Source organism: Carlito syrichta, unplaced genomic scaffold, assembly GCF_000164805.1.
Source record: "Carlito syrichta isolate Samal-C Ts95f unplaced genomic scaffold, Tarsius_syrichta-2.0.1 Scaffold308142, whole genome shotgun sequence".
Lineage (NCBI taxonomy): Eukaryota > Metazoa > Chordata > Mammalia > Primates > Tarsiidae > Carlito > Carlito syrichta.
In genome coordinates, this window is record NW_007252238.1 from 287,318 (window position 1) to 307,734 (window position 20,417).

The window sequence follows — 20,417 nt, forward strand, 5'->3', positions numbered from 1 at the left end:
TAAAGCACTTTTTGATGGGAAGAATAAAAAGAGAAATTGAGAAAACAAAATTAACCATATAGAACAGAGGGAAGGATAGAGGTTAGATTGGGGATGGATGTAGTTAATAGCAATCTCAGAGAAACCAGTTACACACGGGAGACCTGATATGAAAAGAGTCATACAATTCAAGAACTGGCAGAGAATTTAGAGATCATCTACTTCTGGCCTAGCATTCATTTGGCAGAGGAGAAAACCAAGGCTTAAAGATTTTTGACAAAGTAGAGCTAGAAGCCAGCATTTCTAACTTCCCCTTCAGGACAGCCCATCTTTCCCTCTCTGCATTCAGTAGAACTTTCGTGGTTTTAATACTCTCTACACCACACATAGCATTTTCCTAGAAGACAAGGAGGCTTCTAAAACTGTAATGGGTGAATTGTTAAAATGTACGTCATCCTAACACAAAGTTTCATAACATGGCCAGTAACTCGGCCATCTTGAGTTTGCTTTTCTATTTCACTTTATGCCTCGGCTATTGGTAATTGTAAAATGTGATTGTCTGATGAATTTCTGTGATTAAATATTCCAAATCACCTCGACCTTATTACTATCAGTTAACTATAGCATCAGTGGTGTTTTGTCCCCCAAAACACACATATGGAATCACTTTCTTCATGCTGCATACCATATCTTTGTTGGCTCATTGTTTCCATCTACATACAGGATAATTGTGACCAGATGATACTTTACAATAAAAAGCAAACTCAAGTTTTTAAGAATTTTATACATTGAATCATTAAATTAGTTGCATGCTTTCAAATATGCCATTGATTTTCCTTTTTTCCTCTTCCTCACCCCCATCAACACTGATAAGTTTTGGGAGTCTACTACCTAAATGTATACATGGCGATCTCCACTTGTCTGTTTTGTCTTATTTTGTTCGGCTTTGTTTTTACCTGCTGATTTCTTTCAAATAAGTGCTAGCATGTCCTCCCACAGAGACTGATGAATAAAATCGACTATGAAACTTTCCATTAGGTTTGGAGCCTTATTGTGTGTCCAGGCTGGAGCACCCATTTTCGATAATGAGCCATGTTTGCACTTTGTTATGGCAAAATGTAGGGCTCCACTCACAACACATGTGGGGAACCTTTCTCCATTTTAGGAAAACCAGGATCCTTTCTTTTCACCATGAAAATCTGTTATAAACTAAACCTTAAAGTATTGACACATACAAACCTTGCAATTTCGATATCAAGGCTATCTCATTTTTCTTCTTTAAAGTTATATTCTTGGCCAGACTCAGTGGCTCATGCCTATAATCCCAGCTTTTTGGGAGGCCTCCTCAGGAGGATTGCCTGAACATAGGACTTTACAACCAACTTGGGCAGCATATCAAGACCCCATCTCTACTGCCCCCCCAAAAAAAACATAAAGTTGTATTCTTCATCCAATGATCTTTTGGTTGTATGCTTGCAAAATAAGTAGAAGTCTCAAGTCACTTGCTTCTGGATTGGTATCCTCACAACAGTCATTAAAAAGAGATGTTTCTTTTGATTCCCAGGCTTCGTGTGGCTGAGACTCAGGGATAAGTCCATAACCTGGGGGAACAATCTTTCCTCTAAGAAAAAAACCTTCATGTCTCTGGAACTCTGGCTTTAAAAAAAATTTTTTCCTCTTTTTTTTTTTCCTGTCCTCCACCTGGGTGTTATTAGCTTCTATGTATTTCAGATTCTAAAAAGTTAAGACCTCAGCAAAAACTGAAACACTGAATTTTCAGTAGTGAATGGTGTGGTTAGCAAGTCATTGCAACAATTCCATGTGTTCTCATCTAAGTGCAGTTTAGCAAGAAGCAGTTCCTCAAATCCACGGCTTCCTGGACCTACCATTTATGATGTGCAATGGGCCAGGCCCTTCTAAGTTCTTTGCATGTACTAATTCACATAGTACTCACATCACCCATGCTGCATAGGTATTCATTGTTTGTGGTTTTCACTGAGGAACCGTTAACATGTCTAAGTCATACCAGGCCCAAAACAGACCAATTATTGAGTCCATCCTGTCTCCTGTTGAGCCACACTGCCTTCTCCTGTTGAGCCACACTGCCTGATCCTGTTGTGCTCCCACTTAAGATTGCTTGGAACCTCTTGAGTAGCTACTGTTTCTGTTCATCTTCTAGGCATGAGTTTCTTAAGAATGGGGGCTTTTGTTTTCGTTCTGGATCACCCTGCACCTGGTAACCTGGACCACAGGTGACCATAACCTTAGGCCATCAGTGGTTCTGGTTCACACTTCCAGATACTTACTCTAAGTCCTTTATCGGATTGTCTCTTTTGTGGCCCAGAGAAATCCTCTGAAGTAGCAGCCAAAATTATCTCTATTTTATAAAGGAGCAAACTGAGAGGCAGAGAGGTTAACCACCAAACATGCCAGGGTCACATGGTCAGGAAGATGGCAGAGCTTGAAATCAGTCCATCCCAAGGAGTGCAGCTTCAGGGCTCATGTGCTGAATTACTCTGCCAAGTCTCTGGCTTTGATTTAAAAGAGGGTTTCTCCATGCCCCCAGCTCAGTGAGGGTACCTAGGGCCAGAGTCAATACCACTTATGGAATTACTGCTCTACCCTGCATTTGGCATACACTCCAAATTCTTGGACTGGTCAGGAGGAAGAAGAACTTGTCAACAGAAAAAAGCATATGGATCAGGAACAGGGTAGAAACTGTAGCTTTTATTACGTTCATTTGAAAGCTCTGCCCCAATTCTGAAGCAATCAACACATAACGGAAGAACAAAATCCATTGTTAGTCATGCAAAGTGATTTATTTATTTTACAGTATCTGATTTGAGATTTGCAAAGGCCAAAGAGCATGTTCTCAAAAAAGGCCCATCCTGAGCATCACAGACCTTATAATCATCTCAACCTGTGCTGTTGGAAGACATTTTTGTTTACCACATATGTGATATGTGAGAACTTCTACCTTCCAGATCCTCCTCCAGAAAGAAAGAAAAACCTCAGAACCCCGTTTTTTGAAGACTGGTACCTGGTCAGTCATGGTCAGTTCCAAGTGACCCTGCAATAATTCATGTTTACTTTGAGGTTTTAAGTTGTTACAGATTGTACTCGTAAATCTCTCATTCCTGTCTAGGATGGGTGGAGTGAGATGAAAAAGGAAGAGAATCCCTTCACCTCCCCAGATGGGGTGGAAGGAAAATTAGCACAGGGAAATGTGCACCACTCACTTTATTTGCAGCACGTTAAGACACCATGACGATAGCAAAAATAATGTCCAAGTAATGGGATTAAGTAGCAGGAGATGTTAACATCTGGAATAGATAAAGAAGGATAAGTTCTCCTTTTTTGTATGGGTGTGCGTAAATGGTACGTTTTAGTCTATGTTTACAAATTATAGCAATTCAAATGACTAACATTTGCGTGGGCTATGTTCTGTTTGCAAAATTCTTTCATATGCATTTGAGCTTCATCTGAACCTAACTGAGTCTCCCAAGTGATCATACTACCACCCCCATTGAACAAATACAGAAACACAGATTTCCAGTGGGTAGATGGCCACAGGTCAACCTTGTGCTTGAACCTAAGTCATATAACATTACAATCCAACTTGAATCTAGGGGAAGAACAACCTTCTTTTGTAGTGCCAAGCTGGTGAGGCCTGGGGCATCAGAGCATCTATTATTGTACTGTACCTCTATGTACTGATGACTTTGGGAACACCTGGGTGAGAGGATAATGGCATGCATGTTACGTGGTCCCCAACTCACAGGATGTTTTATTTCATGACTATATCATATACTTTTTTCTGTTCCTCCTGTTCCATCTGACTGTCTGCTATCATTTTTACTGATCATGGTGCCTCTGGGGCAGTGGCAAAATCAGCACCACCAGAAATGCAAATTCTGGGGAAGGGAAGGGAGGTGAATGTCTCGTAGTGTCCAAAGCACTGCACCTCTCACTCCTACCACCCTCACCATGGGGAGGGAGTCTGTAGAGGGCCTTGAGAGGCAGGTCCAAGCTGGGCATTAAGAAGGGTGTGATGCTGCGAAGTGTACCTGGTTTTTGCCCAGATCTGGTGGATCCTGCCTTCTCCCCACCACCCCTGAGCACTTTGACTTTTTCTCCCACCTGCATGCCAGCCTATCTCAGGCATCATGCCTCCTCCACCCAGGGAGCTGCCTGCTTTTTTAAGTTGTTGTGGGAATTGGCCACTGTCTCGGATGCAGTCCATTGCACAGCTGCCCTCTGCTTTCTGCAGCCAGAGTACCTGTTCAGTCCCTTCTAGGAAATATCCCTGCCCAGCTTGCCCACTTGCAACTTCAGAACTGTTGCTCCGTGGACATGTCACCCTCACTGACACCTTTTTCTCAGATGTGAAAGTAGAGGCATGAGGGAGGGTAATTATTGTTACCCAGGATCTACTAAGAGCAGCAGAGAACAGCTCATGTACCAGGCATGTGTTTGGTAAGCCATTTCTGTCATCACTGAGATTAATATGAAGGTAATTGTGTTGAAAAAGAAGAAAGAAGGAAAGAAGGAAAGAAAGGAAGAAGAAAGAAAGAAAGGAAGAAAGAAAGAAAAGAAAGGAAGGAAGGAAGGAAGGGAAAGAGAAAGAAAGAAAGAAAGAAAGAAAGAAAGAAAGAAAGAAAGAAAGAAAGAAAGAAAGAAAGAAAGAAAGAGGGAGGGGCAAATTCTCAGACCGTACCCAAGACTTACTGAATCAAAAACTCTGGGAATGGGGCCAAGCCATCTGTGTTTGATACACCCTCCAGATGCTTCTGATGCCACCAAATCTGGGGAACCAGTGCTCCAGAGCAATGACTCACAACATTGACTGGACACTGGAATTACCTGGAGTGCTTTAAAAGATACTTGTGTCTCAACTCCAAAGATTCTGGTTAAATTAGTCTAGGACAGAATTTTTCTTAGTGACATTTGGGGCCATATGATTATTTCTTGTGAAAGCAGGAGGTGGGGGGGGTGTCTGTCGTATACGTTGCAAGATGTTTAGCAGCGTCCCAAGCCTCTACTCATTGATACCAATTGCACACTCACCCTTAGCTGTAATAACCAAAAATATCTCAAACATCACCCTTATTCCCTGAAGGAGAGGAGAATTGCCCCTGCTTGATAAACAGTGGTCTAGGGTCATACCCTGGGCACTGGGATTTTTAAGAACTCTTCAGATAATTCTAATATACAGCTAAGACTGAGAACTGTGACCCTAGAAAGTTCCTATAATGAGCAGCTTTGGAAGTGCAATGAGTTAAGATATGATAAAAGCTACGTTTTTTTTGTTGTTTTTGTTTTTGTTTTTTAGTGTAAGCTTTATAGCATTGAGTATAAAGCAAGAATAAGTCAACCTGTGGTGAAGACTCATGCAGTTTGCCAATGACTAAAGTATTCAAGCTTTAGAGCATAACTGTCACAGCAACTGTTTGGCTCCATATACTTTTTGCTTACTTCATAAACAGGTATGTTCCCTATATCTAAGATGTCCCGACCAAGTGAGCTATCGGATTGTACTAAATACAGTGGCAGATGTGGATTCTGCAAGTGGATATAGCCATCCTAAAAACAGGGTGCTTATTAGTACACATCCAGGGTGCTTAGGATACAAGTCCTACCCTACCTGAATCTGTTTTGGAAAGATTAAAATGTGCAACCTGTCAATTTCATGATGATGATTTTGACACAATTCAAATCAGCCGCACAAATGTAGAATTCCATATTAATGTATGCCATTGAGGAGTGATTTAGTTTTCAAGTGGGCATCAGAGCCTTTGAAGTATACTTCAACTGTAGAAAAGATCCCTCAGTTAGAACAAAGACAAGTATCCAGAAAAAACCATGTTCAGCAGATTGCCTCTGATGTCTCAGTGATGCTTTCCATGGTGTTCCTCTGTGATCTACTTGAGAAGGAGGCACATGATGTGCTTTTAGTCCACAGAATGTGCATCATCTCCAAGTGCTTCTGGGAAACTCTTAGGAAGCTGGGCAGTCTCAGCACAGACCAGAATGAGATGTCTCTAAGCAGAGTTAGTGGAAGTCACTCTTCAACTTAGACTGTTACATGGACCAGTATTCCCTCACTTCCTCTGACAACCTCTGACATGTTTTGTTCCTATCAACATAAGGAGTGGGGATACTACTTTTGGATACCAATAAATGACTTTTAAATACAAAATAAATTACATGATAAATGTGTTTTCAGGGCAAAATTGCTACCATCTCATTTCAAAATATGGAAATATTGTCCTAATTCAATGAGTTGGAGTCACTGACTCATTTGTGAGTTGCAGACATTGCTACATTCAACACCTACTATGTGCTAAAGTTAAAAATGTGAGGGTTACATAGCATATAGACCCTTTTATGGCCAAAGATAAAAAGCTCTGACTGCCCTAAGTTGCCAGATTAACCATTCGAACCAATGCAACTTGTCAGTTTGTCAGACTAGTTTGAGGTTTTTTTTTTTAATTGAATTGATAGTAGCTTGTTAACATTGATGAAATCAAGGAGTTCTTTTGCCATGGTCTAGACATTATCCTAAACAGTTACTTATTTATTCCTCTCCTAGCCTAAATTATTTCCTCAACATAATTTTAAAAATCAAAACCTTTAGTTAGGCAATAGAATTGTTTTTCAGAAAATTACTCTAGGGAAAAAAGATCATAATAGATTACTAAACGGTATTAGTTCCATATGTCCCCACTTGTTTATAAAAAAGGCATATGTTTTTGTGTACATAGGAAGAAAACATACTTAGCAATTAACTGTGATTGCCTTTGGTCAGAGAGTTTAGGCGCCAGAGAGTTTAGGGAAACTTACTTTTCATTATGTAAATTTTTCTACACTACCACTTAATTTTTACCATTTTACATATTATATTTTAAATTTTGAGTACTAGTAAATTACAGAAAGGATTCATTTCCAGTAGTTTCTTCAGGAAACTCTAAAATGTTTCTTCCAAATGAGAGAAAAAAAGTGAGCTCCGCAGTTTGCCTCCATAATGTCCCCTGCTTTTGTATATGTCTCATTGCTCAACCACAGCAAGCCAAAAGAGACTTTGAAAGTAAGATTTCTGCAACACAGTTTCCATGAATGGGATTAACAGGCAGGTGCTACTTGAGTTTGGTAGTTAATGAAGGCCTCTCTGAGGAAGCTACATTTAACCAGAAAGGTGAAGAGAGGAAAACAGAGGGGAAACTTGCCTACAGGCAGGGACCTAATTATCTGCTGGCAACACTGAACTCACCAACCATACATCCTTTCAGGTTGACATAGATCTAAGTCAGAGAAGTTTACACTGTGATTATACCTCAAAATTTGCTCGAACTAGTTCTTTCATTCCCTTTTGTTTATAATTCCCCAAGAACCAATGCTCCTAAGAAAAAGAAAATTAACCCTGCCACCACCACCACATCAATTTGTCTCAAAGAAAGACAATTCCAGGATCTTTTGATGGCCCACTGATTCCATGATGTCTTTTCTTTCTGTCCTTCCTTCACAATTAACCCCAACCAAATCTTAGTTAAAAGTTTAAGAGGCCGGGCGCAGTGGCTCACACCTATAACCCCAGCACTTCAGGAGGGTGAGGTGAGAGAATTGCCTGAGCCCACGGGTTCAAGACCAGCCTGGGCAACTTGGCGAGACCTCATCTCTACAATAAATCAAAAAATTAGCTAGGCATGGTAGCACATGCCTGTAGTTCCAGCTATTTGGAAGGCTGAGATACTTGGAAGGATCACCTGAGCCCAGTATGTCGAGGTCTCAGTGGCCATGACTATGGCACTGCACTCCAGTCTGGATGACAGAGTGAGACTCCGACTCAAAAAAAAAAGTTCAAGGAAGCATGTAAAAGGAAAACGTATCATTGAGGTTGGAAGAATCTGAAAGGATCCATGTTCAGTTGTGATTTTTCTGTCTTTTTTTAGCACTTGCCACTCAGACCTTCACAAAACATCAGAGTCTCCCTTATTAAGGAAGAAACATCCTCTTCTTTTCTCTCATTGTTGGATATGTGAACTGGGAAATCTGTGGATTTCAGGATGCTCTTAATCTCCAGGAATGAACAAACAGGAACCGTGCCATTATTCCAAAGCATATCCCGTAACAGTTCTGACATGTGTTAATGACATATCTGTGGTCTTTAAAGAATTATCATTCTGGGCCAGAATTTTCTAGAAAATTCTTATTCTATTAAAAAGTAGTTTTCAAGTTTTCTTATCTTTGAGTAATTCATCTCAAAAGTGATATTTTATGTCTTTACTTACACTAAGCATTAATAACCAGCAACCCAATAATGACATGAATACTTGCTAGCTTCATGAAAATCATCAGAGGTTAGGGCAGCATCTATGTGAAGAGTCATATGGGTGTCCTTGGACAAAATTTTATGTGGAAATTTTTGATCCGTGATCAAGACTGGTTACAGTAAGGTAAGGAGATGCCAAAGGCAGAATTAGATTGAAGGAAGAGGTCCTTTTCAAAAACTATTTAAATGAAAGGGAGAAAAGTTTGAATATTAAAAGGGGAACACTTCTGAAATGAAGTCATATAGGGTTTTAGCCACAATCAAGACAGGAGAGACCACCCTGTGTTACTACAGTCTCAAAATGCATAGATTGTGATTTTGTTTTCTATAATGTACTGGTTTCCCAACCTCTTTCAATGGACTCATACTAATGACCACACTGACCATGAAATTAAATCTCACACATAATCTTTTGGAAACAGTAAAGTAGAAATTTAAAGCTCAGCTTAGAGTTACTTTGGCAAATAGTACTATGCAAAAAAAGATTTTAAAAGGCAACTTTCTTAAGTTAGTAGGATACTGTTTCCTGTTGACTGGAGTAAGTTTAAATTCTGAGTCACTAAGCAAAAGTTAGAAGGGGAATCAATACCATTTTTACTCTTGAAAACTCATCACATATCCAGCAGGGACTTCCTTCTTTTAGGTAACTGAGCTGGTATTTAAGTCCATGCTCCTAGTCTAATATCTACTTAAACAAATATCAGCAACTCACAGGGAACTGTTTGTTAGCTACTGTTGTGTTCTGTTCTACTTAGCACAGCCACTAGAGGGTTGCACCCATCTTGGAACCAAGATTTTTAAATGGTCAACATGGAAGAACAGAATTTTCTGCAAATGCTACAGACAGATCACTATAACCACATAACCACATTTTCCTGATTGATAAGGGAAAGTTTGGGTCTAAATAGAGAAAAACCACTATGTCACACCTACTGAAACAAAATCAGCCCTTTAAGCACAGAGAAAAAGGTAAGTTCAGGGTGGCTGTAGGTGTTAACTTGCTGGCAAAATCAGTACATCCTAAGCCACTTCATTTTCCAGTGTTCTCCCTCACCTCCATTCAGAGTGTTGGCTGCTTTTCAGGAGATAATAGAGTCTTCCAATGCTGCTAGGTCAAATAATTTGCATGGCTCATGGTCTAGTAAGGACTGATAAGAGACCACTGCCTGCTTCTCAGTTGAGCTGTCACCCAAAACCCCAAATTTTAGCTCCTCTTTGGAAAGTAGGTCATGTGACTACGTCATATGAGATTAGAGGTGTTATTAAATGATATTCTATTAGGTTGATGCATAAGTTCATAGTGTTTGTTTTTGGCATGGCAACCGTGGTTTGGGAGTGTGTCTCTTGTTCGTCATTTGCCATTTGGAGTGACAATGCTGTGCTTGTGAATACACCTTGCATTTTGCAGATTTGAAGAAAGTTAGTGCTATTTGTGGGCTAAAGAAGATGGGGTGTCAGGTGGAAACAAACAAACACTTCCAACATATTCTTCTGTTTGAGTTTAACAGAGGAGTAAAGGCAGCAGAGGCAGCTCCAAACAATTGTGTCATGCATGAGAGATGCCATCAGGGAAAGCACAACAAGAAGATGGTTTTGTGGTTTCAAAGAGGGCCACTTTGACCTGGGTGATTCTCCACGTTCGGGAAGACCATCCAGCTTTGATGAAGACCATATAAATGCTTTAATCCATGAAGATCCACATGAGTCCACCCAAGAACTAGCAAATATGGTGAACTGTGACCAGACAACCATTGTCCAACATTTGTGTTCCATGGGCAAGTGAAAAACACTATGAACGTATGCATCCACCGAATAGATTACATTTAAGATATAATACATACTTAATGTATTATATATCAGAAATATTATATTCATATATTACTATAAGTTGATAATTATAATATTTTATATGAAAGAAGGAAAGGAAACCCCCTCAGGTCCCCTCCTGCTCCGGGAGATTTTCTGTCCTCTCAATAAATCCTGCTTTCTATAAATAAATAAAATATGAAAGAACAAATAAAAACACTAGTACCCTGGTGCTAACACATTAACTGGAAAGCACAATGAATAAAATTTAGAAGTTGGGACTTGTAACTGTAAATGTAAGTGCCCACAGGTTTCATGTCAGCTCTACCATTTCTTATGACTGTGTCTTCTTCTTTCAGCTGTTGGCGGGGCGCTGGCCTTTCGATCACAATGACTTCGGTGTGTTTCTTTGCAAGCTGTTCCCCTTTTTGCAGAAGTCATCAGTGGGGATCACCGTCCTCAACCTCTGCGCTCTTAGTGTCGACAGGTAACATAGTTCTTTCTCTTTGTTCTCTTGTTGGGTTTAGAAAAACATGTCTCCCAAAAAGAGAGGTAGCCAGGCACAGTGGCTCATGCCTGTAATCCCAGCACTTTGGGAGGCCGAGACAGGAGGATTGCTTGAACCCAGGAGTTCAAGGCCAGCAAGGAACATAGCAAGACCTGTTCTGTTCTCTACAAAAAAAAAATTTTTTTTAATTAGCTGGGTGTGATAGTGTGCACCTGGGGAGGCTGAAGCAGGAGGATGGCCTGAGACCAGAAGGCCAAGGCTACAGTGAGCCATAATTGTGCCACTGCACTCCAGCCTGGGCAACAAAGGGAGATCCAGATGTGGGGGGGGGAGCATAAAATGTGAAAACAAAAAATAGAGGGAAAAAATATTTGTCACTCCTGCCATAGGCCCAGGGGGCAGGGCTGGTTTCTCCTCACACTTTTGTTCTGCTCCCGCTTTTTTCCTGGAAGAAACCTCAGAGGATCATCTTGCTGAATTTCAATCCTTACCATTGTTAAATCCTACCAGTGTGCAGGGATGTGGGAGACAAGCACAAAGTCGTTAGGTCACAGATGCCTCTTTCTGGTGTAAGGTCACCTCACCCATATCATGCATGAAAAAGAACAGGCTAGATGGTCCATCACAACAACCAGTTGTGTGTCACACTATGTTATCCTTAGTCGAAAACATAATGCCAAATCTATTTTATTAAGACTTGGTCTGAGTTTTAAATCAAAATTCACCCTTTTAAAATTCCACTCCCACAAAAACCAGCTTTAATCTAAAAGGTTTTCACTTGGAAGGAAACTCATCATCCTTTGTTCCCCAGATCCATTCTTTGGTATTTTTACATTTAATTTGGTGTTGACTCTAAGCTTTGGAACCTGTATATAGGGAATCTACTTGACATTTCTATTTCAAAAACCTTCGTACTAGAGACTGTGTTATTCACACCTAATTCCTAAGGATAAGATTCCACTTGCTTTCAGTCTTCATTTGGTTGCATTCTATTGTCCTTTAAAAAAATCACTTAAAAAAAAAACAAGGAGTAAGAAGAGAGAAATTGGAACCTGTTACAAAACAGTTAGCAGTTTGTGAATTCCTATGTTCATTCTTACAAGTTGAATAAATTATGGCCCAGGACAAAGAGTTCCCATGATCTTTTTACATGATATTTTAAAAATATAATTATTATGTCTCATTTCAGAGTTGTTTTAAGGGGAAATAATGAGAGAAACTACACATTCGAGTTCTATAGAATTTCTTTATTACCTCATGAATCAATGGTTACAGAATGCTGTAAAGTCAAAGAAGAGATCTAGCCTTCTCATGACCAGCTTTCACACTATCAGCTTTTAATCTAAGTGAGGTAACCATGAGAGTACAAAACACGCATGATCTGTGCCAGAATGGAAATGTTTTCCTTGTGTCTTTCACCTATAGACTTGTCTTAGTTTAACTTTTTTTTAATAATTCCTCCTCAAATCTAACTTCTATTTATTTATTTTTAACTTCACATTCTTAGTCATTTAAGAAAAAAGATAAGTCAGAAACTAAAGAAATTTAGAAACAAATTTTGACTCCTATCTAGTTTTCTCAGTGAAATATATATATTTTTCAATTCTAAGGCAGTCAACTTCTAAAATAAATGAATTTTTTCCAACAAGCATGAAAAATCAGTCATTACCAAGTATTAAAATAGGTATTCTTATATACCATAAGTGACAGATTTTACATGGTACTTTGAGTTGGGGGGAGAGGAGAAAGAACAGGGGTGTGGGAGGGAGCTTAATCCTGTTCTTTGTAAAGCTGTGTTTAAAGTGGAAGATGGTGATGATGATAGGGTCAGACCAGTAAAAAGGTCTGGGTACAGATCTAACTTGCAGTTCAAAGTCGCCCAAGCAAGAAGGCTGTAAAAAGATAAAACTCTTTTAACAACTATTCCAGAGTGGTATGTAATTAGATACTTGGAAAAGTTACAAAGATCCATTAATAAGGCAGCTTTATGTGCCTCGGACTCAAAAGCTGATGTCAGTTCTTCAACCCACCATTTCAAATCATTGCTCAATGGTCTTTATGATATTCTCAAGGTTCTATCCTAACTCAAGAAACATGAAGGTGATTTTCTGAAAAACTTTTTTTCTATTAGATTGGCTTTCTCCTTATTCTCCGGGTATTATGATCATTTACTTCTGCCTGACAATAGTGATGACGTGGAGGAAGGAGCTGTGACAGCAGAGAGAAGCTGGGAGCCAGACAGAGGCAAAGTCAGACCTGGCCGGGGCAACTCGGGGTCTCACTTTTGGGTCTGTTCCCTGTTGCACATAGTTATTCATTCCTTTATCTTACTTTATTGTCAAGATCAGGCAACTGGTTAATTTTGCTACCCATTTCTCTTTGATAACTACCCCAAAATTTAGCAGCTCAGAGCAACACCCGTTATATCATATCTCACCATGTTGTGGGTCAGGAATGTAGACAATTCTTCCACTCCTTGTCACTTCCACCGGGGTCATTGGTGGATTTCAACTGGTGCTGGGCTTGTCTCCTGGGTCCAACACCAGCATGTCTGACATCTTGTCAGTGACAGCTGGAAGCCTGAGCTCAGCAGAGCCCATCTCTCTCTCCATATAGTCTCGTGGTCACACAACATTTTTGCTACCACAGGCTCCGGGCTCCAGCATGGAACCTGCCAGCCCTTTCAGAAACCAGGCCTGGAATTGACAAAGCATCATTCTTGATACTGTCATTGTATCAAAAAGCAGTGACCAGCCAGCCCAGTTTAAGAGCTCAGTTGAGAGGCAGGTATGTTGGTTCAACACTCCCAGCACTTTGGGAGGCAGAGGCTAGAGGGCTGCCTGAGCCCATGGGTTCTAGACCAGCCTGGGCAACATGGCAAGACCTCGTCTCTACAGTAAATAAATAACAGCTGAGCGTGGTGGCACACGCCTGTAGTTTCAGCTACTTGGAAGGCTGAAGCAGAAAGATTGTCTAAGCCCAGCAGGTAGAGGCTACCATGGCCATGAGCATGCCACTGCACCCCAGCCTAGACAACAGAGTGAGACTCTGACTCAAAAAAGAGAGAGCTCCGTTGAAAAAGTGGCAAAGCATTTGTAGATCTCTTTTATTTCATTACACCTGGCTTCTGTGTACTATTTTTTTCTGCTAGTATTTTTGCCTCCAAACCTCTGTATGGCACAAGAGATATAAATCACCAATGACCATTACAAATGGTCATGTTTACTATTCATTAGAGATGTGCAGAAGTAAAGATAAAAGCCACTTTATTTTATAAAAGAGAAAGTAATAATTTCTAATGCAGGTGAGCATTCATTGACAGACACTTGGTAGAAACTTTTTTTATGATACTTTGGCAGCCTTTTTATTCTCTTGACCCAGTAATCCCACTCAAGACAACTAATCCAGGAAAATCTTTAGGAAAGAGAAAAAAATATGTGTACAAACACATTTATCAGAATGCTATTCACAGCTGTGAAATACTAGAAACAATGTGAACATAGAAGAAAGATTCAAGTAAATTATTTTATTTTTTATATATCTGCCTTTTTTGAGTGGGAGTCTCACTTTGTCACCTAGGCTGGAGTTGCAGTGACACCATCACAACTTACTGTAGCCTGGAACTCCTCGGCTCAGGCGATCCTTCTGTCTCAACTTCCCAAGTAGCTGGGACTACAGGCACATACAGCCACACCCAGCTATTTTTTTTTTCTGTAGAGACAGGTCTTGTTATGTTGCCAAGGCTGGTCTCAAGATCTTAGGCTCAAGTGATCCTGCCACCTCGGCCTCCCAAAATGCTGGGAATACAGACATAAGCCGCCATGCCTGGTGATTCAATTAAATTATGCCAAAATCTTGTTATTCTGTGTAGTCATTAAATTGACAAGTACCATGCTCATATAGAAACATGGGAGATTATTTTTTAACATATAAGATTGTAAGTAATATGATTGTAGTATACATTCAAACTATGCCTATAAGAACGAAAGTGGGAAAAAATAAGAAAAATAAAAATTTTGTTGAAGTGGTATCTTTTGAATCTTATTTTATAATATTTTAAATTTCTCTCAGTAATAAATTTTTTAATTTAATGACTGTTCCAGGCCATACCTTAGTTTCCATAAACACGCATTAAATGCCTCTGGCCTTGAAAACATTAAAAATCTATTTATAGACATACACAGTGACAAATATTTTTACATAAATAAAGGATATAATTTATACTTGTATTTTGGCCTGTTACATGACAGGGTACAAAGTGATATAGTAGGAAAGACTCCATTGGGAATTAGCAGCCCAGAGCCTACATTCACTGGGACCGGGCAGAGGACACAGTGACATACAGGTCCTCAGATTCTCAGCACGAACATGAGGGGCAGTGAGATCACCCCAAAGATCTCTCCTTGTTTTAAATTATTGATTCTGGGCTTCTTAAAATATTACCTTTGTATCTATTGCCTAATTTAAGGCTAGCTTGAAAATTAGGAAAATGTTCAAGTTGTAGTGTGCAGTTAGCTTGGGCCAGTTAAGTAGGACAGATGCATGTCAATGTACATGGAGACAACAGCAACAACAAAAAGACACTTCATTCCACAGGTGTTTATTTGGCACCTGTTGTTCTAGGTATTGTGGCCAACATACAAAATGTCTGCCCTTATGGAGTTTATATCCTAAAGGGAGGGATGGGCCTAGATTATAAGCAAAGTAAATAAATAAAACATTTAGCTGGTCACATAGTAGTAAGTGCTATGGAGAGAAATAAATTGAGGTGAGTTGTACAGTTCTGGAAGGGGAGTTGGCAATTTTAAATAGGGTCTCCAGGGAAGGCTTCCATGAAAATATACAATTGAGTAAAGATCATAAGGAAGTGAAGAAGGAACTCTGAGGATACCTGTGAGTATTCCCATAAGGGTGGGAAACCACTGAGAGGTCTTGAACAGAGGAATGCCGTGATCTGACTTAACAGGCTCAGTTCAGTTGCTGTATTCAAAGTAGGCTATGACAAGCTAAGGTGGACACAGGGAGACCAGTTAGAAAGCTATTGCAATAAACAAGGCAGTATGATAACAGGTGTGATAGATGGTGAAAAGTGGTGGCGTTTGGATATATAAGGAGGGGACCAAAAAAATGTAATTATCTTGTAGTACACTCAGAATTTGTTCCCTGGATCAAAACCACAGTTTTTACCTGGAAGTTTTGAGAAGGCTGCATCACAATTCGCAGAAGAAATGCCTCAAGTTGTGGTGACTGGTTCTTCCACCATAACAATGACCTGCCCACACCACACTGAATGTTCAGCAATTTTTTACCAAAAACAGCGTGAGCCCTGTGCCCTACTCTCCATATTCACCCTTTCTCAGCCCGAGTGGCTTTTTTTTGTTGTTTCCTCAAATGAAAAAAAAGTCCTCAGAGGGAAACATTGTGCCCATATCAAAGAGGTGAAACAAAAAAACGGCAACATTAAAAGGCATCAAAATGGACACATTCGAAAACTTTTTTGAACAACGGAAAAGGCGTCTTGATAGGTGCACTGCATCAAATGGAGAGTACTTTGAAGGTGACTGAAATTTAAACATGTAAGAATAAATACACAACTTTTTATAAATTCCAGGGTTTCTTGGGATCCCCCTTCATACTTGAAGGAAGTTGTTGCAAGATTTGCTAAAGGATTGAATGAGTAGTAAAAGAGGGGTGAAGGCTAACCCCCAAGATTTGGGGCCTGAGCTAGTAAAACTGGAGAAGAGACAGGTTTGAGAGCAAAGAAGACCAGGAGTCTGCTTTGGGTAGACCTGAATGCCCAATAGATGTCCTAGTGGCACTCTCAAGTAGGCGGTTGGATACACAAGTCTAGAGTTACAGGTGTGGCTCCAGGCTAGAGATATACATTTAGGAATTTTCAGCATATAGATAGTTAAATAATACTAGAGCCATGAGATTGGATAAGATCATCAATAGAGAGCATTTAGGTAGACAAAAATTTCCAAGGACAAAACCCTAAGAGAAATCCAAGACTGAGAATTTGGGAAGAGGGCAGAGTCTAGCCTAGGAAATGAGAAGGAGTGACCAGCTAAGTCAGAAGAAAAACTGGGAGAATACGGTGGGAGTCAAGGGAAGAAAGCATTTCAAAGAGGAGGGATTATTTCTGGAATGTCAGCTGCTGGTCATGGAATCTACAACTTGTGGATTTTCTATGACAAGTGTAGATGTCATATACATGTACTACCAAACTGAACCCTGTTTGTAATCACAGCTAATAAGAAGGGCATATTTATGTGTGTGCGTGTGTTGTATACCAAATAGAAATCAGTTCTGAAACATCCAGTAATTCATATTTTCCATACCTTCCCCCACCTCCATCATCACAAATAGTTGTTTCTAATTGCTCTTATGATTGTTTTCTCCTTATCTCCTAGAGATGCTATCAAGATCAGAGTGATGACAAGTGGAAAATATTCTTAATTCTCAGTGATGTGGGCTAGTGAAGAAGCAGACTGATTATGAATCACTTGCTAGACTCTAAAAATTACTTCTACTTATTTTTAAATGTTGAATGTACTTTGTATTATGGATGTGTAATGTTCTGGGAACTCATGGCACATTATAAAATGAAGTTGGTCTATGAATAAATTCATCATAAGAGCACATTGACCACATTTTCTTCCTTAAGCCATTCCATCCCAAATCCTGGCAAAGAAATCTGGCTTTCTTACTCTCTGATAGAATAGGGTATTTTATCTAAATCATCTTCCCTGGTAACTGAGGTGAGGAAGGGGGAGAAGACATAGATGTAACTCACTTGACAGCCTCGGTATATAGACATTACATCTCCATTCCTTTTAGCTTTTACTGGACATCAAGCTGCCAGTCTAATAAGGCAACAAAGGAAAGTAAACAGAAATGGAAAGAAAAATAAACAGTGGTCTTTATCCCACTGGAAATAACCATAAATTTTAAAATGCAATCTTGGCTATATGGCAAGAGGACTTTCTTGGTCTGTTTGCATAGCTGTATTTTATTTCATTCTGTACTAAACTGAATTTGCTGTACGCAAGTCTTATTTACCCTGAAAATGTTTTGTAAAATATTTCTCCAGCAAATGTTGATATATATATCATATATATATATATACACACACACATATATATACATATATATATACAAATACACACACACACACACACACACACACACATATATATATTTATGCCATGTGGCATCATTGTAAAATACCCAAATCTGTAAGTTTTAATCTACAGGTAATTCCAGTGAAGAATTAGGCAGCATAATTCCCAAGAGTTGTATTTTCACAGATGTATTGTGTAGATTCCCTAAGACAGGACATTCAGTATAAGTGAAGGGGATTTATCTTGGTGGATATGGATAGCTTATATGTTACCTTGGCTTTATTGATTAATCTTCTACATTAGGTTGTATGTCCTCCTAACCATGTGCACCTGTCCCCCATGTATTGGTCTATTTTATGACCTTCTTCTGGCACTATCTAATGGAAATTATAAAAAGAAAACGTTTCCTTTCCATTACTACAGCAACAAAAATTTCAAGAATGAGACCACAAAAATATCATACCCCACACAGGTCTCTTCTTAATCGTAAGTCTAAAAGCAGTTAGCATTAGACCATCATATCAGGTCAAAGAGCATAGAGTTTCTAAACCAAACCATCTGTAGACATAACATCTAATATGATTATTATCATAAAAATATAAAGTAAAACATAAGATAAGCATAACTTCTTTAATACTAGTTTTTTGATTGACATATTTTTTCAGTGACATTTCAATCCTATACTCTATATGAACTATTCTTTTCTGTTAAATTATAAATCCTAAAGATTAGGAACCAAAGTACCTTTAACTCAGCTTTATCTACTTTAGCCCAGGACCATAATGGGAGAGATATAGTCATTCTTTAACTTTTACCACAAATATTATTTATTTACTAAAACCATCCTCCAACAAGTCCACTGTGATCATGTTTTGAGAGTAGAAGAAGACACAGTGGTCACTACACACTCCAGGATAGCTAGACCCACTTCATAGATAATGTTTTCAAGTTTTGTTTTTGTTTTTTTCAGTTTTTGTTTATGTTTTTGAGACTCTGTCACCCAGGCTGGAGTGCAGTGACACAATCACGGCTCACCGCAATCTCAAATTCCTGTGCTCAAGGGATCCTCCTGCCTCAGCCTCCTGAGTAGCTGGGACTACAGGCACATGCCACCACACTGGGCTAATTTTTCTATTTTTTGTAGAAATACAGTCTCACTTTGTTGCCCAGGCTGCTCTCGAACTCCTGGGCTCATGTGATCCTCCCACTTCAGTCTCTTGACGTACTGGGGTTACAGGCATCCACCATACCCAGCTTCTTTCTAAATATATAAAGAAAAATAAACTATTACTATAACAAGCACCAGCAGCTTTCACTACCCCTCTCCCATCTCTCCAGCTTAAAAAAACATAGGCACATCTGTCTGTTGCTGCCATATTCTAAAATCTTTTGAAATTTCACGAGACCCCCAAACAAAGACCTCAGACTCAGGCCTGCCAGCCAATTGATTTCCAGATGGGTGGAAGTCTCAATGGTCCCACTTATTTTTCACACCAAGAGTCAGAAAATTCCTAAAAAGTAAAAGATTGGTCGCTAGCCAAGGAAAGGAGCTTCCTAGCATTTATAATTTTCATTGAATTGAAATAAATTTACAGTTTCCTAACAGCCTGGTCCCGTGTCCCCTTTTTTTTTTTCAGGTACAGAGCAGTTGCTTCTTGGAGTCGGGTTCAGGGAATTGGGATTCCCTTGGTCACTGCCATCGAAATTGTCTCCATCTGGATCCTCTCCTTCATCCTGGCCATCCCTGAAGCCATCGGTTTTGTCATGGTACCCTTTGAGTACAAGGGTGAAGAACACAAAACCTGTATGCTCAACGCCACATCAAAATTCATGGAGGTACTCATAGTTCCAAAGAAACTGGGGTGGGGTCTTCAGTTACACATTGCCATCTTAAGACTTGTTGGCATCTCCACAATGCCAAGTGTGGTTTACTCTGTCAGGTATTCTTTAGTTGTATGAAAAGTAGATGTTCAACCAGTGTCTAGATTCTTGAAGGGTCTAGGTTCTTTGCTTTTCAGTCTTGTGCGGTATCACAACTGTAGACCCAACTGTTGTTTCGCACCAAACTACTAAGAATTCTGAAACAAATTTACGAAGAAAGAGGGACTGGATATGTGCGTATATAATGCTATTTGTTTTTCTGATAGGGAATACAGCCAATAATTTCCATCTGGCAGAAATAAGCATTCTGAAGTTTATTTCCTGTCACTTGGGGAGAAGCACATTGCTCACTCCCTTTTTTTGTGGGGGGGATGTCAAAGTCTCTCCGTAGCCCAGGCTGGAGTTCAGTGGCATGCTCACAGACACCTCAGCCTTCCAAGTAGCTGGAACTACAGGTGCATGCTACCATGCCCAGCTAATTTGTTGATATACTGTAGACATGAGGTCTCACCAAGTTGCCAGGCTGTTCTCAAGCCTGTGGGCTCAGGCAATCCTCTCACCTCGGCCTCCCAAAGTGCTGGGATTACAGGCTTGAGCCACCACGCCCAGCCATTCAAATTTTTTAAAAATGGATTTACTAATTCAAAGTAGGGAGAAGTATTTACATGTACTTTTATTTGTATGGATTCTATGTCTAATATGCAAATAATGTATAATGTAAAACTGCTGAACTTTTTTTTTTTTTTGAATTGGAGTCTCACTCTGTCACCCAGACTGGAGTGCAGTGGCC

The 20,417-nt window shown here is 39.6% G+C and overlaps 1 protein-coding gene across 2 annotated transcripts in view; it reads left to right on the plus strand.

The window, feature by feature from the left end:
• EDNRA (endothelin receptor type A) overlaps window positions 1-20,417 on the plus strand; it is a 55,714-nt gene that overhangs the window by 23,632 nt on the left and 11,665 nt on the right. Inside the window, exons 2-3 of one of the 2 annotated variants that reach the window (XM_008065049.1) lie at window positions 10,474-10,601; window positions 19,384-19,582. The exons of the other annotated variant lie outside the window; for it this stretch is intronic. Of the exons in view, the coding sequence (XP_008063240.1) occupies window positions 10,474-10,601; window positions 19,384-19,582 (327 nt within the window). The remainder of the gene's footprint in view (window positions 1-10,473; window positions 10,602-19,383; window positions 19,583-20,417) is intronic. 2 annotated transcript variants of the gene reach the window in all.